The sequence below is a fragment of the Thalassophryne amazonica genome, chromosome 1, assembly GCF_902500255.1.
Source record: "Thalassophryne amazonica chromosome 1, fThaAma1.1, whole genome shotgun sequence".
NCBI classification, from domain to species: Eukaryota; Metazoa; Chordata; class Actinopteri; order Batrachoidiformes; family Batrachoididae; genus Thalassophryne; species Thalassophryne amazonica.
Genome location: NC_047103.1, coordinates 133,291,646 through 133,312,058, shown reverse-complemented (window position 1 = coordinate 133,312,058; position 20,413 = coordinate 133,291,646). Strand labels below are relative to the sequence as shown.

At 39.4% G+C, this 20,413-nt stretch overlaps 1 protein-coding gene across 5 annotated transcripts in view; it reads left to right on the top strand.

Moving 5' to 3' along the window:
* The window catches only part of als2b (alsin Rho guanine nucleotide exchange factor ALS2 b), a 112,313-nt gene that overhangs the window by 27,385 nt on the left and 64,515 nt on the right, over window positions 1-20,413 (top strand). For 4 of the 5 annotated variants that reach the window (XM_034174888.1, XM_034174870.1, XM_034174904.1 and 1 more), the window contains 5 exons: window positions 2,472-2,853; window positions 9,212-9,386; window positions 10,319-10,415; window positions 12,846-12,923; window positions 13,031-13,252. In XM_034174888.1, the coding sequence (XP_034030779.1) occupies window positions 2,472-2,853; window positions 9,212-9,386; window positions 10,319-10,415; window positions 12,846-12,923; window positions 13,031-13,252 (954 nt within the window). The remainder of the gene's footprint in view (window positions 1-2,471; window positions 2,854-9,211; window positions 9,387-10,318; window positions 10,416-12,845; window positions 12,924-13,030; window positions 13,253-20,413) is intronic. The other variant, XM_034174897.1, reaches the window with a different exon arrangement.

Genomic DNA, 20,413 nt, shown 5'->3' with positions numbered 1-20,413 from the left:
ACCTTGAAATGCTTCTTACGGAGCCCCTCCTTAGTTGCCCTGTCTCTGTGTTTGGGGTCATTGTCATGCTGGAAGACCCAGCCATGACCCATCTTCAATGCTCTTACTGAGGGCAGGAGGTTGTTTGTTAAAATCTCACAATACATGACCCCATCCATTCTCCCTTCAATACAGTGCAGTCGTCCTGTCCCCTTTGCAGAAGAGCACCCCCAGTATGATGTTTCCACCCCCTTGCTTCACGGTTGGGATGGTTTTCTTGGGGTTGTTCTCATCCTCTAAACATGGTAAGTGGAGTTGATTCCAAAAAGCTCTATTCTGGTCTCATCTGACCACATGACCTTCTCCCATGCCTCCTCTGGATCATCCAGATGGTCACTGGTGAACTTCAAACAGGCCTGGACATGTGCTGGCTTGAGCCAGGGGACCTGGCTGCCCTGCAGGATTTTAAACCATGACAGCATCATGTGTTACTAATGTAATCTTTGTGGCTGTGGTCCCAGCTCTCTTCAGGTCATTGACCAGGTCCTCCTGTGTAGTTCTGAGCTTTCTCAGAATCATCCTTACCCCACAAAGTGAGATCTTGCATGGCATCCCAGACCGGGGGAGATTGACAGTCATCTTGTGTTTCTTCCATTTTCTAATAAATAATCACAACAGTTGTTGTCTTCTACCAAGCTGCTTGCCTGTTGTCCTGTAGTCCATCCCAGCCTTGTGCAGGTCTACAGGTTTGTCCCTGGTGTCCTTAGACAGCTCTTTGGTCTTGGCTATGGTGGACAGGTTGGAGTGTGATTGACTGAGTGTGTGAACAGGTGGTTTTTATACAGGTAACAAGTTCAAACAGGTATAGTTAATACAGGTAAAGAGTGCAGAATAAGAGGGCTTCTTAAAGAAAAATTAACAGGTATGTGTGAGCCAGAATTCTTGCTGGTTGGTAGGTGTTCAAATACTTATTTGCAGCAGTAACATACAAATAAATTTAAAAAAAATCATACATTGTGATTTCTGGATTTTTTTTTATTTTTTTTTATTTTAGATTATGTCTCTCACAGTGGACATGCACCTAAGATGAAAATTTCAGACCCCTCCATGATTTCTAAGTGGAAGAACTTGCAAAACTGCAGGGTGTTCAAATACTTATTTTCCTCACTGTGTGTGTGTGTGTATACGTATATATATCTATATATGTATGTATGTATGTGTGTGTGAGTGGCCCACTGTAGTGCGAGCCTGCAGACTCGGTAAGCGCATCGGAGGCAAAATGTCTTGAGACTGGCATAAAATAGTCCCAAATACTTACGCATTTTTATCAAGTTCTGTTAACTTAAATAAATATTTGTGTGTTAGCTCACTGTGTGGGACCATGGTATAAGCGGATTAAACAACTCAAAGCAGTGCGTTATACGGTTTGAATGCACTTCATTCCGCTTCGCGTCATGGTGTTTTAGACACTGTGTCGTGCAGTCAAACAGTATAATGCACGGCTTCTCGTTGTTTAATCCTTACTTATTTATTCATTCTTGTTATGTGATAAAATGTCCTAACTGATCATCTAAGATTTTTTTTTGCTGCAATATTTACACTGATTCGAATTCTCATCGGATTTAATGTTGTACCCTAACAGCATTGGCACTTTTCGAAGATGTCGGTAGCGTCATCTGATGCACGAATACTTGGAAAATGAGTACTCGTAACTTTTAATTTCCAGAAGAAAGCAAATCTTTAGGGGAAGCACCCCGCTGTATTCCAAAATATGATTTAATAAACACCCAAACCAACGCTGACGTGTTAGTTGGTTTGGACTCGAAGAGAGGGTTGTGTTCAGGCTTCTTTCGTCACACACTGAGCTACCCAAACTTCACCCCTTTATTGCATCAATGAGTTTACTGTGAATCAGCGTTGCCGCTGATGTCAGCATGACGACACCCAGACTCAAACGTCACATTTGCTGCTTTGGGTCTCTGTAGAAAACTTATGGGTGACATGCAGGATTTGTCCAGTATATATGTACACACTCTGTAGTTCCTTCTCATGCAGATGGTTGTTAGTTTGAGGCTTTTTCAGGGAGTGGCATGTGGTGTGTTGGATCTACTTTCTGAAATGTGAGCAAAAAGTATATTTTCAGGGACTATACTGTATTTAAAAAAAAAAAATCAATTTTTTTTGGAGCCATAGGCCATAATTATCAAAATTAAAATAAAAAATGATTTAAACTTTTTCGTTTCTATGTATTGAAACTAGAACATGTAAAGTTTTCACTATGAAATACCTGACAAAAATAATTGAATTTTTTCACGATATTCAAATTTTTTGAGACGCACCTGTATATCATATTTTGTGTGTTAGTCCACGACTGTGTGTTTGTTTATAAGAAGGGCCTTTATTGTACTCATACTGTTCTTACACAGTCTTTTCATTATAGAGTGTTTACTTGTTAATTCTCAATTCTTCTTTTTTTTATATATTTATTTCAGCCCTCAGCAAACACTGTCACCTCCACTGCCTCTACAAATCCTAGTTCCACACTCAACAGCCTGGTGACCTCCTGCGCATCAGTCGTGGGTGAGCGTGTCACCTCTACCTATGAAGCGTTATCGCTTAAAAAGATGATGAGCTTTTATCTGCCTTCGGGTGGATCAGGGTCTGAAGGGATTGTGGGGGGTGTCCCGGCGGTGTGTGAGGGAACCACAGAACGCATCCGTCAGGAGGACTCCATGCATGGCAAGAAGAGCTCCAGCACAGGTGACATCCGTGAAGAGGATGTTGAAGGCCCTGGGCGCCGCCTGTCCCTTCCTGGACTCTTCTCACAGGGTAGATACGCTGTTCACCTCTTATCCTCCTCTTATAGTCTGCTGAGTAAGTATGATTGTGTACAAGTCAACATCAGTTTGTGTGTGTATGTGTACGCTTTGGCTTTGAAGCATGGCAAAATCCATACTGTCTGCATGTCACCATTTTTCTTGCAAGTTTTTTGTTGCAGTTGAGGCTTTGAGTTTACACTTGTCTTATAGCCCTCAAAACTGAGGCTTTGTCTTCTGTCATCAGTGGAATTGTTGGTGTGCTCAGATTTTGTAATCCATTTGGCACAGGAATCGCAGGCAGAAGAGCTTGCACTTTTGTATTCATTCTTTTCTTCTTAAATTTGTTTCCTCCTGGGTTGAAGTAATCCACTCCTTGATGAATGAAGGCTCTCCAGGTGGTCTTCTCAAGGACCAGTGGTTCACATCAGTTTTGCCCTCCTTTAGTATTGCTTTAAGGGTGTTCTTATAGCGCTTTGTCTGTTTCTTGCTTGATCTTTTTTCTGCCCTTGAGCTGACAATAAAAGGCCTCATTTGGCAGCTGAAGGTCATCTGTTCACAGACCGTCTCCTACCTATTAAACATGGTGCATGTCGATAACTACATCACTGCTGGTTCACTTGGCTGTTACATGTGTAAGACTCAGGATGGCTCAAGGCAGCTCAATACATCTCGCAATGATCTCGGAGTCTACTCTGTTTTTAATTCTTGATGTCTCGGGGTAGTTATTCTGCGGTTGACATGAAAGCTAGACATCTGGTTGCCTCGAGTCTGTATCATATCACTCAGAGTGGGTTGGTCAACGTGGCCAGGAGTCTAGCCCAAACATGTGCATTACTACTGTGCATGCTCAGTCTCTGAGCCTCTCTCTTGCTTGGCTACAAAATCCAGGTAGCCTGATTATGTCTGTTATGGGAGCTGTGTTGTTTTAACTGCGTTAAACCATAAGACTCAAGTTCAGGTGAAGTGTAAATTCGACAGGTGCATATTGTGCTGTTGTTGACTGCTAACGGTTATTGTAGACTGGAATGGTTGTGTAAAAGCCAGTGTGATACTCAGCAACTTTCCCACAGAGAAGAAAAACCCAGAGGGGTGCAAGAGATGGATTAAAATAGTGAGTTTGCTAATGATAGTTATCGCAGTCAGTTTAATAACATGAGTGGAACATTGCTGTGGTAAACACTGACAAGACGTGCCTTCCTTGAAGTATTTGTGGAACTACTTTAAGAGAACTTGCTCATTATTTTCCATCAAATATTCACAAATATGTGCATATATGTTTACACTGGTATGTTTGGCAATCTATTCATCAGTTTTAGGGGGTCGGGTATAGCAATTCCATCAAAGCTGTGCTATGTGCTAATGCAATGTTTGCCTTTGCGTTTCCCATGAACATGAAGACCTTAGCAATTACAAAAAAAAAAGTTTCATTCCATTGAATTTACACATTTTTAAAGTAATCTAAACTGCACTGATTACTCACATTTATATTGCAGTCTGCCATCTTTCCCATGCCTACATTGGTTTGTTTGGTAGCGGTGGTAGCCAATATTTTATCCAATCCCACAGTGCACTGTGCGGATCAAGATTCGCAAATCACTTATTGGGTGAGAGGTGCGGCAAACTCTAGACAGCTGCCAATCTGTCATAGAGCTGACACATGTAGACAGACACAGTCACACTGCCACCTACGGTCATCTAGAGTCACCAATTCACCTCACCTGCATGTCTTTGGAAGTGCGAGGAAGCTGGTGCACCTAGACAGAACACAACCAAACATGGGTAGAACATGCAAACTCCACACAGAAAGGACCAGGTCAGAAGTGAACCTGTGACCCTCTTCATCACTACGCCACCATGCTTCCCTTCCAACCTATCTCACAAAGATACATCTTCAGTTTAATCAGTTTCTCGACAAAACATACCAACCTCCTCCACACAAGCCGTGCTGAGGTGCTGCTCAGAAAAATGTGGTGTGAGAGCTGCTTAAGCTACAGTAGCTTCTGTAGTCCAACCAGCTCATCGTGAAGATGTAAAGACTGTGATAATAGCAGACTTACAAAGGATTAAGGTGCCTCTTGTGCTGTAGGTGACCCAGATCTTTGATCCATATAAAAGAGAGGGTAAAACAACTAGATCTGTAATCGGTATGACAATTTTATGTCATGATTGTAGTTACCAAAATTATTCCGGTAAATAATGTCTTCATCATGTTAAAATTATATATCAAAAATGTTATTAAAAAAAGGCAGCTTTTAACATTAAAGGAATAGGTCTGAGTGCCTGCTTTGGGAGACTTTGATGATCCTGTAAACTTGTCACACCATGGTAATTAACTGCAGTAGTTTAGTTAATTAAAACTTGAAATGGTAATTGTTACTTTAAGATATTTCATTGTGATTTGCCATTATACTGATACCCATTAGATCGTAGATTATCAGTGCCTTGTACAGGAGCGTAGGGGTTTCGGTTTTGAAAAATTCATTCTCAAATGTCTGCAATCAGCTATCACACATGTCAGATAATGTTGTATCTCACAGGTGACCTTTGTGATAGTTGAGAGCTAACTTCCAAGGGTATTAATGTTTAACCTTCAAACTCAATTTTCTCCAGCTTGAAACATTTCATGTGTCCAAACAGTTCACACATCAAGGCAGTTAGAATGTTTCTTTATATTTTGTAAAGAAACTTTTAAGAAAAAAAATGATTAAGAAACAGATTAATTTAAGGCAAAGGCTATACACCAAACCGTTGAGCAGATAAGTCATACATTGAATGTTACATGCACAACCGTTGGGCAGATAAATATAATGTCTTATCTTATTCGCCCAACCATGATCATGTATTTGACATGTTTTATGCATCTAAACTATCTTTTTTACACCACTTTTTAAGGCTCTATTGCAGCGTATGTTTGACACATTTAATGACGCCGTCTTTAATTACTGCAAATACACCGCAATGGATGAAAACAGACAAACTTCATAAGCATTTTGAACGGAAGCCTGTTAACAACGATGAAACAGTTTTTGAACAAAATGCTGCTTGTTGGCTGTAAGATGGTGTTAGTTTGACACTGTTCCCTGGGTGTGATGAGCCAAACAGAACCACTTTAGATCACAGCTCCTCCGCGGGCTACGAACCCTCCCGCAGCCAGTCAGAAAATAGCCGCCTTTTTTCCCTCCCGCGTTGAAACCGGAAGTGAGTTTACAAGCAAGCTCATTGGTCGGTTGTTGTTGGGCGTATATGCTTGCGAATTTACTTTATTGAACCAATGGCTGGGCGTATAGCCACTCCCTTAATTTAAACCTTTTGTTTATTCCAGCGTCAGATTTTCAGTGGCCAGAATTCTGCATACATTTTGATGGGTTGGTTGGTTGTTGGAGATAATAAGCCACTTTTCCTTCTTTTTCAGTGATTTTTGTTTATTTATTTATTTGGCCACACGTCTCCCATGTGGACATTTGTAGACTGTTGATCGCGTACCGGGGTCTGCAGGTTTCTGAAAGGATGATGGCACGGACACATTCAGGAAGTCAGCATGATTTGTCTTTAATCTGCTGCACTGTTTCCTTAGCTTCAACTTTTACTGTCCCTTGGACTAAAATAAATAACCATCACGAAGGACTCCCCTTTACCTTTTGAAGCTGAATTCTTTTTGAGATCTCTCCCACACTCCCAACCTCACTGTATGCTCTTGTGTGCTGTTGCAGGCTTCTCTTCATTAGCCGTCTGCATTATTCACAGCATGTGTTCGACATCACATGACTCATCTGATCCTCACATGTTCTCCATCTGTTTGCAAGCCTGTTCATTGATAACGTTTTGTTTGTCCATTTGAACTTTGTACCGGCTGTTTCAAGTTGAAGTACTGTACATAGTTTTAGTCCATTCTTAATCTCAACAAAAATAAAATCAAGATTTCATTCCCCACCCACCCAAATGACCTGAGAAACATTGATTAAGTTGCAAACATCTTTTAAAAAGCATACTTCTCACTGGTATGTTCACAACATACATTTGCAATGTGCAGTCTATAATAAAATGATTTTTTAAAACCTCATAAAACAGTCTGATTTTCTTACAAATTTCAGAAAACCACAGAATACCATTACCATATTTTCTGGAGTATAAGTCACACAGGACTATAAATTGCATTTTTTTTTTTTCTGTGTTATGAGCTCTTTAATTTCAGATTATTTGTGCATTGTTGTAGTACATTTTTTATTACTGGCATTTATTCTTTTGTTATTGGAGCTTATTTTGTTTAGTACTTTAATTCTTGGGAAAGTTCTATATAAACAGTCAATGTAATAATAATAATTTTTTTATTATTATTATCATTAACAACAAGCTTGTGAATTTTTGGTATGTAAGTCACCCCGGGAATATTAATTTGCAGGGCCTCCCAAACTAGTAAAAAAAAAAAAAAAAAAAAAGTGACTTATACCCTGAAAAATACGAGGTCTATTAGAAAAGTATCCGACCTTATTTTCTTTATTATTATTAATAATAAAATATTAAAATATTATTAATAAAATATTTTTTCCCATATTTCCATATTTTTTTCAAAAACCATATGGATTTGAATCACGTGTGATTGCGTCAGCCAAGCTTGAACCTTCGTGCACATGCATGAGTTTTTTCACGCCTGTCAGTTGCGTCATTCGCCTGTGAGCAGGCTTTGAGTGAGGAGTGGTCCACCCCTCTCATTTTTTTTTTTCATTGTTTAGGAATGGCTCAGAGACTGCCGCTTTGCTTGATCAAAATTTTTTCAGAAACTGTGAGGGACATCAAAGTGGACACCATTCGAGAAATTCAGATGGTTTTTGGTGAAAATGTTATGGGCTTCAAAGAGATTACGGAGTGTTACCGTCGCTTTAAGGACGGCCCAGAGCAACTGGTGGTGCGCCGTGCTCTGAAGCTGCCATTGACAGGCTGAGCGACCATTTCATTTCTAAACGCATGGCTGTATGGATCCGTGACCATCGTGTGCAATTTCTCTGGTTATCACAAGAGCTGGACATCAACCATTTTCCGGCAGATTTCACTTTTAACAAGAGATTTTGTCATGGAAAGCCGAGCGGAGGCTTTGCTCATCACGATGGATTCTCTACTGGAACGAGACAAAACCACCTCAGTTTTGGTCTCACAGGACGGCTTTGAGATGGCGTTCAGACAGCTGTTGGTGGTTTATCTATCGAGTGATTATCCGAGAAATTGTGGATGTTCCTGGACATGCCAGAACATGTCCTGTGAGGTTTATCACGGCGTTGCTTTGCGCCATGCGGCACCGCCGCCACGCGCGGAATTCCTCCGCACGTCTGTCTCAGTGTGCCGAAAAAGTGCTGATGTCCACGTCTTTTCACAATTCCTGTGCTACCCAGATGACATCCCGGATAAAACACAGCGTCCAGTTTGGAAATGAATGGCACATTCCACTGTTACAGGAGTTTTTGTCATGGGAAGAGGAGCGGAGGCTTCGCACGTCGCATCATCTGGCTACAACACAAACTCAAGTCCCATCATCATAAACATCTCTAGTGTAGATACATACATATATACATATATACACATACATACATACATACCTACATACATATGCAGTGCATGTGATTTTATACTACATATTTACAAGATAGAAAAATAAAGTGCACACAATTAAACAATGATCAACAAAACACCCTAACCCTTAACACCCTTCCTCCTCCCTATACCTCGAAAAAACCATGTGCCTATACCACTGCTTAGTGGATATTCTCAAAAGAGAAAATGTTTTATACACCAATTTATTTGTAGACATTGGGCATATTAATAGATCTTCATTTTTAAAATACTTTCTCGTATATGCCTTCTGAGTGTATTTCTACTTATAATTGGAATATCTTTGGGCTTTGAGTTTTTGAGAAAAACAACTCAATTGAGGGGTCTGGAAAAAATGTGAAAAATATTTTTTATTAACACACTACAGACTGAAAGATTCACTTTCGCTGTGCCACTTGGTGCTCACCTGATGCTATTGAATCTTGGGCGTGAAGAAGACAAGGTCCTGATTAGTACTTTGTCTGGAGACCACTTGGGAACACCAGGAACTGTGACCATATTTCTCATTGTAGAACCGGAGTTGTTAGGAACAGCATCTGATGTAAAACCTCTGCCAAAATCCCAATGTTGATCTGTGCCAGATCTGCTGTAGTGACCCCCAAGCAGCCAGGGGCTGCTGAAAGTACAATTAATAAGAATGGTGACAGAAACAATAAAAACATTGTTTTTCTGATTGAGAACAAAGTTAACATTCATTTCAGAGTTAAAATATTATTTTTTGAAGGTCTTTCAGCAATAATCCTCTTAAGGTTTGTTCACTTAGTTTATGTGGCTTTTTCTGTCCATGTGATCTTGCTTTCTTTTGTATGTAGTGTCTCCACGACTGCTGCGAAAAGCTGGTTATCCAAAGGTGCGCACCGTTGCCCTCGGCCTGTTGCAAGGGGTGGTTCCTGAGGCCCAGGAGGTGTTTCCCACCCTGCAGACAGAAGTCTGGAGTTGGGGCCATGGTGGGCACGGACAGCTGGGCCATGGAGACAACCTGGCCAGGTACGAATGTGCGTGTAATCACCGATTGTTTCTGCAGCTGTTGCTGCCGTAACCAGTAATTCAGCAACATTTAATTCATATGTCATATTTATTTCTTTATTGAACACTACAACATGCATTGATCCTTGCCCCATTCCATGCATAGAATCAAATCTAGACCTTCTTTGTGGTCTATATGGAGCTAAAATGGAGACTTTAGCCACAGGTTCTTTTGCAGATTTTAGCGGCCATGCTCAGTATGACATATTCGGCAGAAAAACCCCTGTTTGAAGTCAGTGGTTGAAGATGGTATACATGTTGCACCAGGAATACCTCCAGATTAAATAAATGGTCCAAGGGGCATCCATGCAACAGTACAGCTCAACATCAGTGCATCTGTAAACTACCATTTTTGATTATAATATGGTATTCTGTAATGCTGTATAATTATAGACACAACAATTTTTTTATACGGAGGATTTGCACCGACATCATCAGGCAAGCAAAATAAATTGTAACATGTTGTTCTGGGAAACTGCCACATTTTCCCTCAAGTTAACTTACAAGTAAAAACCACCTCAGAATAATTAATTCATATTTATTTCGAGGTTTTTTGGGGGGCGGGAAGTAGTTTCCAAACCTTATTGATGTAAACTGTCCATGTTAGACTTTATAGTGTAGCATAAGAATCTGTCCCACAACAGTGACCTTTGCATCACAACAAACCAAAACTTCATGATCGATGTCTTGCTGATGTGTTGATGGCAATGACATTTTTTTTTTCAGAATAACTGCATAAAATGATTCATACAACAGAAATTCCTGCAGCAGTAATAGTACTATTGGAGGGGAAAAAATAGATTACCAAAATGGTGCTAAGCAAGAGAGTAGGGAGTTCTGATGTTGTGTTCAAATCATGTGTCACTTGATGATGGTGGAATGTGTCTTTGCAGATTGCAGCCGGTGTGCATCAAGAGCTTGAACAGTCAGGAGGTGGTGCGTGTGGCAGCTGGTGCTCACCATTCACTCGCTGTGACAGCACAATCTGAGGTTGGTCATTGTTTTTATTCATGGTCTACTTGTTTGATTTTATTACATTTATTTGTTTATTTTTTGAATACTTAGTTTTTATTGAGCATCATTAATATAATGACAAAGGCTATACGCCTAACCGTTGGGCAGATAAATATAATGTCTTACCTTATTCGCCCAACCGTTGGGCAGATAAGTCATACATTGAACGTTACATGCACAGCCATTGGGCAGATAAATATAATGTCTTATTCGCCCAACCATGATCGTGTATTTGACACGTTTTGTGCATCTAAACTACGTTTTTTACACCACTTTTTAAGGCTTTATTGACACATTTAATGGCGCTGTCTTTAATTACTGCGAAAACACTGCGATGGATGAAAACAAACTTCATAAGCATTTTGAACGGAAGCCTGTTAACGACGAAATAGTTTTTGAACAAAATGCAGCTTGTTGGCTGTAAGATGGTGTTAGTTTGACACTGTTCCCTGCGTGTGATGAGCCAAACAGAACCACTTTAGATCACAGCTCCTCCGCGGGCTGCGCGCAACCCTCCCGCAGCCGGCGAGAAAATATCTGCCTTTTTTCCCTCCCACGTTGAAACCGGAAATGAGCTTACAAGCACGCTCATTGGTCAGTTGTGGTTGGGCGTATATGCTCGCGAATTTACTTTATTGACCCAACAGTTGGGCGTATAGCCACTCCATAATATAATAACACTAGTCAGTTTCCACTGTGAGGAACATAGTGAGAAAATGGAAGACCACAGGCACAGTACTAGTTAAGGCCTGAAGTGGCAGACCAAGAAATATCTCAGATAAACTGAAGCAAAGGATGGTAAGAACAGTCATAGTCAATCCACAGACCTGCTCCAAAGACCTACAACATGATCTTGCTACAGATAGTGTCTCTGTGCATCGTTCAACTATACAGCACACTTTGCACTGTATGATGCTGTAATGCAGAGGAAACCTTTTCTGTGTACACACCACAAACAGAGTCGCTTGAGGTATGCTAAAGCACATTTGGACAAGCCAGCTTCATTTTGGAATAAGGTGCTGTGGACTGATGAAACTAAAATTGAGTTATTTGGACATAACAGTGGGTGGTATACATGGCTGAAAAAGAACACAGCATTCCAAGAAACACACTTGCTACCTACAGTAAAATTTGGAGCTGGTTCCATCATGCTGTGTGGCTGTGTGGCCAGACTTTCATTGGAAGCTATAGGAAGCGTTTAGAGGCTGTTATTTCTGCAAAAGGAGGATCTACTAAATATTGATGTATTGTTTTTTTGTGTTGGGGTGCCCGAATTTATGCACCTGCCTAATTTTGTTTAAAGAATTATTGCACACTTTCTGTAAATCCTATAAACGTCATTTCACTTCTCAAATATCAGTGTGTTTGTCTGCTATATGATGTATTTAACTGAAATTGGTGATCCAAAGAACCAATGATGTTATAAAAGAAAATCATGAAAGTCATCAGGGGTGCCCAAACCTTTACATACAACTGTATATAGTCTGAGATCTGCACTCTGTTTGCCACGCCCACACATTTTCTCACCACTATCACAGACATGTCCAAACAACCAATGATATGTAAAGGAAAATCATGGAAATCATCAGGGGGGCCCAAACTTTTACATACAACTGTATCTGTGCTACATAGCATACACTGTGAACAGATATGTGTGTTGGCCAGTCCCATTTAAAATATTGTGCTTTGAGTCATGTGGGCTCTGTGTAAGACTTTATATTGTATAAGCTGCAGATTGGAGTTAGTGGTCATGGAGAGATGTTTTTTACAGATTTCTTCCCAGAGGTCAGGGTTGGGAGGGAAGACCAGGTCATTTGCCCACTTGGTTGTTCAGACTGTTGTCTAAGTTAAAAGTAAGTGTAAATAGTTTAGAGATTAGTTTGTTTGAGTTATTGATTTTCATAAGTTCTTCAATTAGCTGAGACAGTTGTAATATGTTGTTTTTCTTTGATTCTTGATTTCAGTTGTTAATATTGAAGAAATAGACCTCCCCCATCCTCATATTTGTGTTGAGGTTTGTTAAATGACATGAATTTATTATTCTCAAATAAGTGGTGGGGGTGTGTGATCCAAGCTATGTCACTGTGATGATAAAGGTAAATAATTGCACTGGTTCTTATGTATTGAAGGACCAGTAGCTATCATGTCAGTATTTTCTGAATTCAGAAGTAGGAAATTATGTGACATCTAGTTTTTCATTGAAGGCAGAGAATCTTCTGATTTCACAATATGAGAGATTATTTACATTATTTACGGGTATATAAAAATGAGTGTCATCAGCATAGCAGTGAAAACTAATTCCAAAGTTTCTTTTGCCCAGGAACAAGCTGTATTTTAAAAACTTGACACTTGGTGAAGATTAGTTGAATGAAGTTGAGTGTGTACATTTGTGTTTGTGTCGTGCAGGTGTTCTCATGGGGCAGTAACAGCGCTGGTCAGCTTGGACACATGGAGTCACCGAGCACTGTCCCCCGCATGGCAAAGGTGGAGAAACCATGTCCCACACAAAGCCTTGAGGTTGTTTTGGCTCCTCTCCTGCCCTGCCGCTCATCGGTCTCTCACACTTTTTGATTCTCTTTTTTTGCATCCAGCTGTCAGAGGGGATTCGCGTTTGGGACGTAGCTGCTGGAGAGAGACACACTTTGCTGCTTGCTGACGGAGACTGCATCCAGCCAATCATATATTACAGTGGAGAGCAGGCCAGGAATGGAGCAGAGGAGAGCGACGCCAAGGAGAGGAGCCAGCAGGATGAGGAAGAAGAACAGGCCGCCGGCTGCACTCAGCAGCCTGTACTGCTTCCCTTCTGCATGAATGTAAGAACAGAGCAACTGATGCATGTTTGTGCTGCCCCTGAGGGCAGTACCTGCTGTGTGAGGTTATTTACCCACAGTTTTGTTCTTTTTCTGCAATATGCACATCCTTCATTCTGCTTAAAGCATTTGGCACAGACACTGCTGTATAATGTTGTCTTCCCTTAAATCCATAGGAGTAGAGAGACTGGAATGCCAACTCAAGATCTCGTTCCATTGACTTCTGTTTGTGAGCTTGCGACCCTGAGATTTCAGCCACTCAGCTGCGAGAGTTGGGGTAATTCACTTCCGGTCGTCTGCCAGCAATAACACCACATGCTCTTGTATAGCACAGTTTTTCTTGCGTTTTCTGCCGTGGCTTCAACAAGTTATCCCCTCGAAGTATGTTCAAAGAGTAGCTTGAATGGAGTTCTTGTTGATTTTAAATCGTATTCAGGACAAAACTTGCTAATACTATTGATAAGAGCATGCAGACTGTCAGCAACTGTGGCGGAAAAATCACGGACAATGATCATTAATTATTCATAAAACGTGTATTAAAATACAATAAAAGTACACATTATTCGTCATTTAAGAAAGCATCATAGTAAAACTCATAAATATAACTGTATAAAACTATAGCACAGTAAAAGTCATCAAACACCATAATAAAATCATCAGTCAATAAAAATCAAACACCATAAAATAATCATATTAATCCTTTGAAGTAATAACACTTGGAGCATTTACCACATGATGAGGGAGGCTGTCCCACAAAGTCACAACTAAATATAAAATATTCTCTTGAGTCATATCTGCATATTTGCACCTCAAAAATGTGAGAGCGACCACTCAAACATAAATGAACTCTGTTTTGGGAGGAAAAAAAATTCCGGCCTAAAAAAATATACATATGTATTTGGGGGGATTTTAGTCAGTCCAGCGGCACCATGCAGAGATGTGTGCAATATCAGAAGGTTGCCGGCCTCACTGTAGCAATTTCTTTTTTCTTTTTTTTTCTTTTTTTCCCAGGATTTCAAGGAAATATTGTCTGGCATCAATCTTGGAGATCCTGATATTGTTCCAGAAGAACCACGTTCTTTTGCTGAACAACAAAGTCATTGCTAAGAACAATTCACATTTTATTTTCAGTCATAAATTATTTTGATATCACTAAGGTATCACACAGTCAATATGATGAAATATGCATCATTTATTTCAGTCCACACAAATCAAAGAAAATTTGAGAGGCATGATGAAGGACCTGATACCTGCCTTCAGTTTCTATCAAGCTGCCAAAACTGTGGAAAAATCACCAGCAAGCCCACCGGGTTTATATTATTATATAATTTAAATTGACATGAAAGTTTTGTCATTTCAGAACTGTGCACATTGCTAGTTCTTTCATCATGAAGAGGTCCGGGATATTTGGGATCAACCGTGAGACCTCACAGGCAGCATTCTACTAGACAGCGGCAGACAAGATGATGCAGGTGGCAGGAGACCACCAGCTGACTCTTGGATGCTGAGTCGAGCAGTTCTCAGTCTGGCAATGTGGACAGCCTTGTTCCCTCAGATAAAATAGTCTTTAGAGTAAAACAGAAATCATCAGTATTTACAGAATTGAGTTAATTTTGTAAAATCAATATAAACACAGAAAGATGAATATAATCAATGATACACAGATGACACAATAAAACAAACGCTTATTGCCATTGTGGTCCATGTGAGGCTAAAACTTAACACTGAGGAGCCCGATTAAATGTGAAGATTGCAAAGACATTATAATATCAATTAATGTAAGTAGCAATAAGTGTGTATGTTTTTATATATATATATATATATATACACACACACACACACACTGGGATACAATTAAAATAAGTATAAATTGAACAGAGAACAATAAGATCTTAATAAATTAAAATAAATAGCAACTATATCCCTGTAGAAGTGTAGACAACAAATTCAATGCCATGTTTTGGACAAAAAAATAATGGACAAGATGATAAGCTCGTCTTTTGGACAAAAAAAATCACGTGTTCCTCTTCCCTTAGCTGACTGAATAAACTTAACTTAACTGTCTTTTAAAACTTGCCTTGTTGCTAATCGACTACAAGATCTATATTTTATATAAGATATATTTTAGCTGAATAGTTCCCAACGTGTGGGATACGTGGGTTATATCTTGATCTTTCAACCTAACCGGTTGTGTCCAATCCTTCACAGCAATAACAGTTCGGCACCGATGAAGCATTTTTATTTTGAGAGCAGCGCGACTTTGTGAGCAGTAATCGGGGCAGCTACAAAATGTAAGGCTCGGTAAATTATTCAGAATAATTGATCAAAACCTTTAACCTTATTTTGCGATGTTTGATATCGTCGATTCCCAGCAGTATATTGGAGTTTATAATACCTATGAACGAAGCGCTGGCTGCAGAGCAAAAGACCGGAAGTGAGGAACCCAAACTCCTCTCACGCATGCGCTGCACAACCTCAACCCCCGAGATCAGAAGTTGGCATTCCATCTCTTTACTTCTGTGCTTAAATCCAAGAACAGCTCTTCAAAACAGCCAAGTCTTAGTGTGTTTGCAAACAAGGGAAAACATTTTTTTTTTTTCAAGTTTGATAAAACTGTGTCATCTCTTCATTCACTGAAATTTTTTTTCTGATCTTCCATCAAGTGGTTACTTCAAACACATTTTAAGTGTGGGCCATGTGACCTAAAATTCATGTCAGTGTTTTCCACTTTTGTATTCCTGGTTTTGCACTATATGACTTCTTCAGTAATGAACTTACTTGAATAAGAGTTTAACCTGGACTATTTTCATTTTCAAATCTGCTCCTACAAAGTTAAAATCTGAGAATTTTTTTATACAGTTCTACATTACAAGGCTTAAACAAGCATGGTTCTCACAACAGAATCACAGTTGAACCACTTCCACGGGTATTTCAACCAAGGATCCTCTGTTTACATGTCCACCACTTTAACCTGAGTATCGCCTCTATGCTAATATGTTTAAACAGATGTTAGGCTCTTCAGGTATTTCATCACAATATTTACTCCTGCTCTTTTATAGTACATGGAAGGTACTACTAGTATTAGGAGAGGGCCTCATTTTGTTAGCTTAATCACAGGTCTCTAGTTTTTGCTGTCATTTATTTCATTTACCAATTGTCCTTTTTGCATTGGGACTAGAGCTGTGTTAATTATCAACAACTGCATAAATCAACTGCATAAATCAGTTAATCGTTTTGGGTTTTCCTCCCCAAAAGAAATCCTCATTATCTGATTTCAGCTTCTTAAATGTGAATGTTATCTGTTTTCTTTACTCCTCTGTGACAGTACACTAAATACAACCCCTGGCAATAATTATGGAATCACCGGCCTCAGAAGATGTTCATTCAGTTGTTTAATTTTGTAGAAAAAAAAGCAGATCACAGACATGACACAAAACTAAAGTCATTTCAAATGGCAACTTTCTGGCTTTAAGAAACACTATAAGAAATCAAGAAAAAAAATTGTGGCAGTCAATAACGGTTACTTTTTTAGACCAAGCAGAGGGAAAAAAAATATGGACTCACTCAATTCTGAGGAATAAATTATGGAATCACCCTGTAAATTTTCATCCCCAAAACTAACACCTGCATCAAATCAGATCTGCTCATTAGTCTGCATCTAAAAAGGAGTGATCACACCTTGGAGAGCTGTTGCACCAAGTGGACTGACATGAATCATGGCTCCAACACGAGAGATGTCAATTGAAACAAAGGAGAGGATTATCAAACTCTTAAAAGAGGGTAAATCATCATGCAATGTTGCAAAAGATGTTGGTTGTTCAGTCAGCTGTGTCTAAACTCTGGATCAGATGCAAACAACATGGGAAGATTGTTAAAGGCAAACATACTGGTAGACCAAGGAAGACGTCAAAGCATCAAGACAAACTTAAAGCAGTATGTCTCAAAAATTGAAAATGCACAACAAAACAAATGAGGAACGAATGGGAGGAAACTGGAGTCAACGTCTGTGACTGAACTGTAAGAAACCGCCTAAAGGAAATGGGATTTACATACAGAAAAGCTAAACGAAAGCCATCATTAACACCTAAACAGAAAAAAACAAGGTTACAATGGGCTAAGGAAAAGCAGTTGTGGACTGTGGATGACTGGATGAAAGTCATATTCAGTGATGAATCTCGAATCTGCATTGGACAAGGTGATGATGCTGGAAATTTTGTTTGGTGCCGTTCCAATGAGATTTATAAAGATGACTGCCTGAAGAGAACATGTAAATTTCCACAGTCATTAATGATATGGGGCTGCATGTCAGGTAAAGGCACTGGGGAGATGGCTGTCATTACATCATCAATAAATGCACAAGTTTCCGTTGATATTTTGGACACTTTTCTTATCCCATCAATTGAAAGGATGTTTGGGGATGATGAAATCATTTTTCAAGATGATAATGCATCTTGCCATAGAGCAAAAATTGTGAAAACATTCCTTGCAAAAAGACACATAGGGTCAATGTCATGGCCTGCAAATAGTCTGGATCTTAATCCAATTGAAAATCTTTGGTTGAAGTTGAAGAAAATGGTCCATGACAAGGCTCCAACCTGCAAAGCTGATCTGGCAACAGCAATCAGAGAAAGTTGGAGCCAGATTGATGAAGAGTACTGTTTGTCACTCATTAAGTCCATGCCTCAGAGACTGCAAAATGTTATACGAGGTCTGTGAGAAAAGTATCGTACCTGTTTATTTTTTCAAAAACTATATGGATTTGATTCATATGTTTTTACGTCAGCCAAGCTTGAACCTTCGTGCGAGACAAAGGAACACCTCCGTTTCGGAGTGCCAGGGGACAAGTTTGGACATGCCCAGCTCTCCACAGTTTCTGTTATACTCACTGGGCTGGTAAGCATTGAAAGTCGAGATAGGCATGTCCCAACTTGTCCCCTGGCACTCAGAAACAGAGGTGTTCCTTTGTCTCGCTCGATCAGCAACTCGGTCGTGACGCTTGAAGCCTCCGCGCAGCTTTCCATGACAAAATCTCTTGTTAAAAGTGAAATCTGCCGGAAAATGGCTGATGTCCAGCTCTTGTGATAACCAGAGAAATTGCTCACGACGGTCCCAGCTCCACAGCCATCCGTTTAGAAATGATGTGGTGTTTTCTGCCTCTCGATGGAGGCTCAGAGCGCGGCGCGCCGTGCGCCATTGTGGGGCATCCTTAAAGCTGTAGTAACAGTCCTTATTCTCTGTGAAGCCCGTAAAATTTTCACCGAAAGCCAGATAAATTTTTCGAATGTTTCCACCTGCTTGTCTCTAACAGTTTCTGAAAAAATTCTGATGGAAAAAAAAGCCCAAATCATTCCGCCATTTCTTTGCAATGAAACGACGACGGGAGGGGTGGACCAGTGCTCACTCAAAGCCTGCCCACAGGCAAATGACGCAGCCGACAGCCGTGGAAAAACTCACGCATGCGCACGAAGGTTCAAGCTTGGCTGACGTAAAAACATATGAATCAAATCCATATACTTTTTGAAAAAAATAAAGGTACGATACTTTTCTCACAGACCTCGTACAACAGTAAATCTAAAAGAGTGATTAAAAAATACAAAGATCAAATACATTTATTTTTTGGCATCTGAAAACCTAATTTAACAAAGAAATTTAATCAGGTCATAAACCAGGAATAAACAATGTTTAAATCCAGCCAAAAGTATCATATGCAAGCTACTGCAATTTTGTTGTATCACTTGTACAATGACAATAAAGCCTATTCTATTCTATTCTACTGTCTATTGTTTTAACAGTAAATAGACAACTTTAAGTCGCAGTCACTCAAAAAAAACAAAAGAAGTGACTGTGACTGTGAAAAGTTCTCTTAACAATAATAAGGAGCAGATTATTGCCTCCCAACTAAGTATATTGCAAGAGTTCACTTTTCCTCCCTCTATTTAGTACCGGATATGAGCCTGTACTGTCAAATTCAGCAGCTGCAAGATTCACCCTTCATATAATCCGCATGCCCCCATGTTGTTTGTGTACAGTTTAGATGCAAAAACAAAACAGAACACACCGGTCTACATGAGCATGCACTGGCTGCATAGCCTCACGACTCCTACCACAATCTCTGTTGAAGTTGACAGTCCATCATCAGGTCCAGACGGGGGAGTGGAACCTGTAGGCTTTGTGGTCCATAAGGAAACCTAGCTAGTATTGGTATACGTTAAGTTCCATTAAAACAGCAGCTAGGCTGAAGGACAGAAGCTAGCTCCCAGAAAATTCACATGCAACAATGAAAATATGGTAGATGCTTTACTTTGCAGAAACCTTTTCAACCCATGACAAAAACATTGTAGACCAAATAAGTGGCACAAAAGTATAGTATGAAGACAACCATGCAACTAATACCGGAGAGTATGTCACTTACCAATTCCAGTCATTTTAAAACTACACTATCCAATAGCCAACGAGACTCGAGCTCAAAAGACATCTGTAGATTACGGGCAAAACTCTATTATTTTTTAAAAAGCTGTTTCATTTTATATTTTAACAACAAATGAACGGATCATTAAAAATGTCCACGAATCAAAGTCAAAAGACATTTGCACAAGTAGAAGCTCTCCACTTATTGTGCTTAAATTCATATTTTAGAAATGACTCTGTCCTGATAACAACATTAAAGGCAATTACATATTTTGGCGAAATTACAAGTTGAAATGATCATTATAAAAATTCATCATGAGGTTTATGTCACAGAAATCCTACTTTACAATCACTGCAGTCATTGTTAAATTATTTCCTGTTGCATTTATAATAAACCATTTGTATTTATTTACAGTGTCTGTTTTTCTGGTTGAAATGATATATATATATATATATAATCTACCAGACTTAAAACAAAATGTACAAATTTCCATGTTATTTTGTCTAAAAATAAATGTCCGAAGTTCCTTATGTTAAACAAGAAATTATCTAATCTGAAATAACAGGTGGTTTTAATTTACAGATGAAAGGTTTCCATTTATTGATTCATTTAGCTATTTTAATTACAAGTGTTCTAAACTTTTTTTTAACAGTAATCAGAAATTCTGAGGTAACAAACAACAACAAAAAACATTTCCAAGGATTTTTCTTCAGAAAACTGCTCCATAAATGAGCAGTCCTGTGACACCTTTGTTT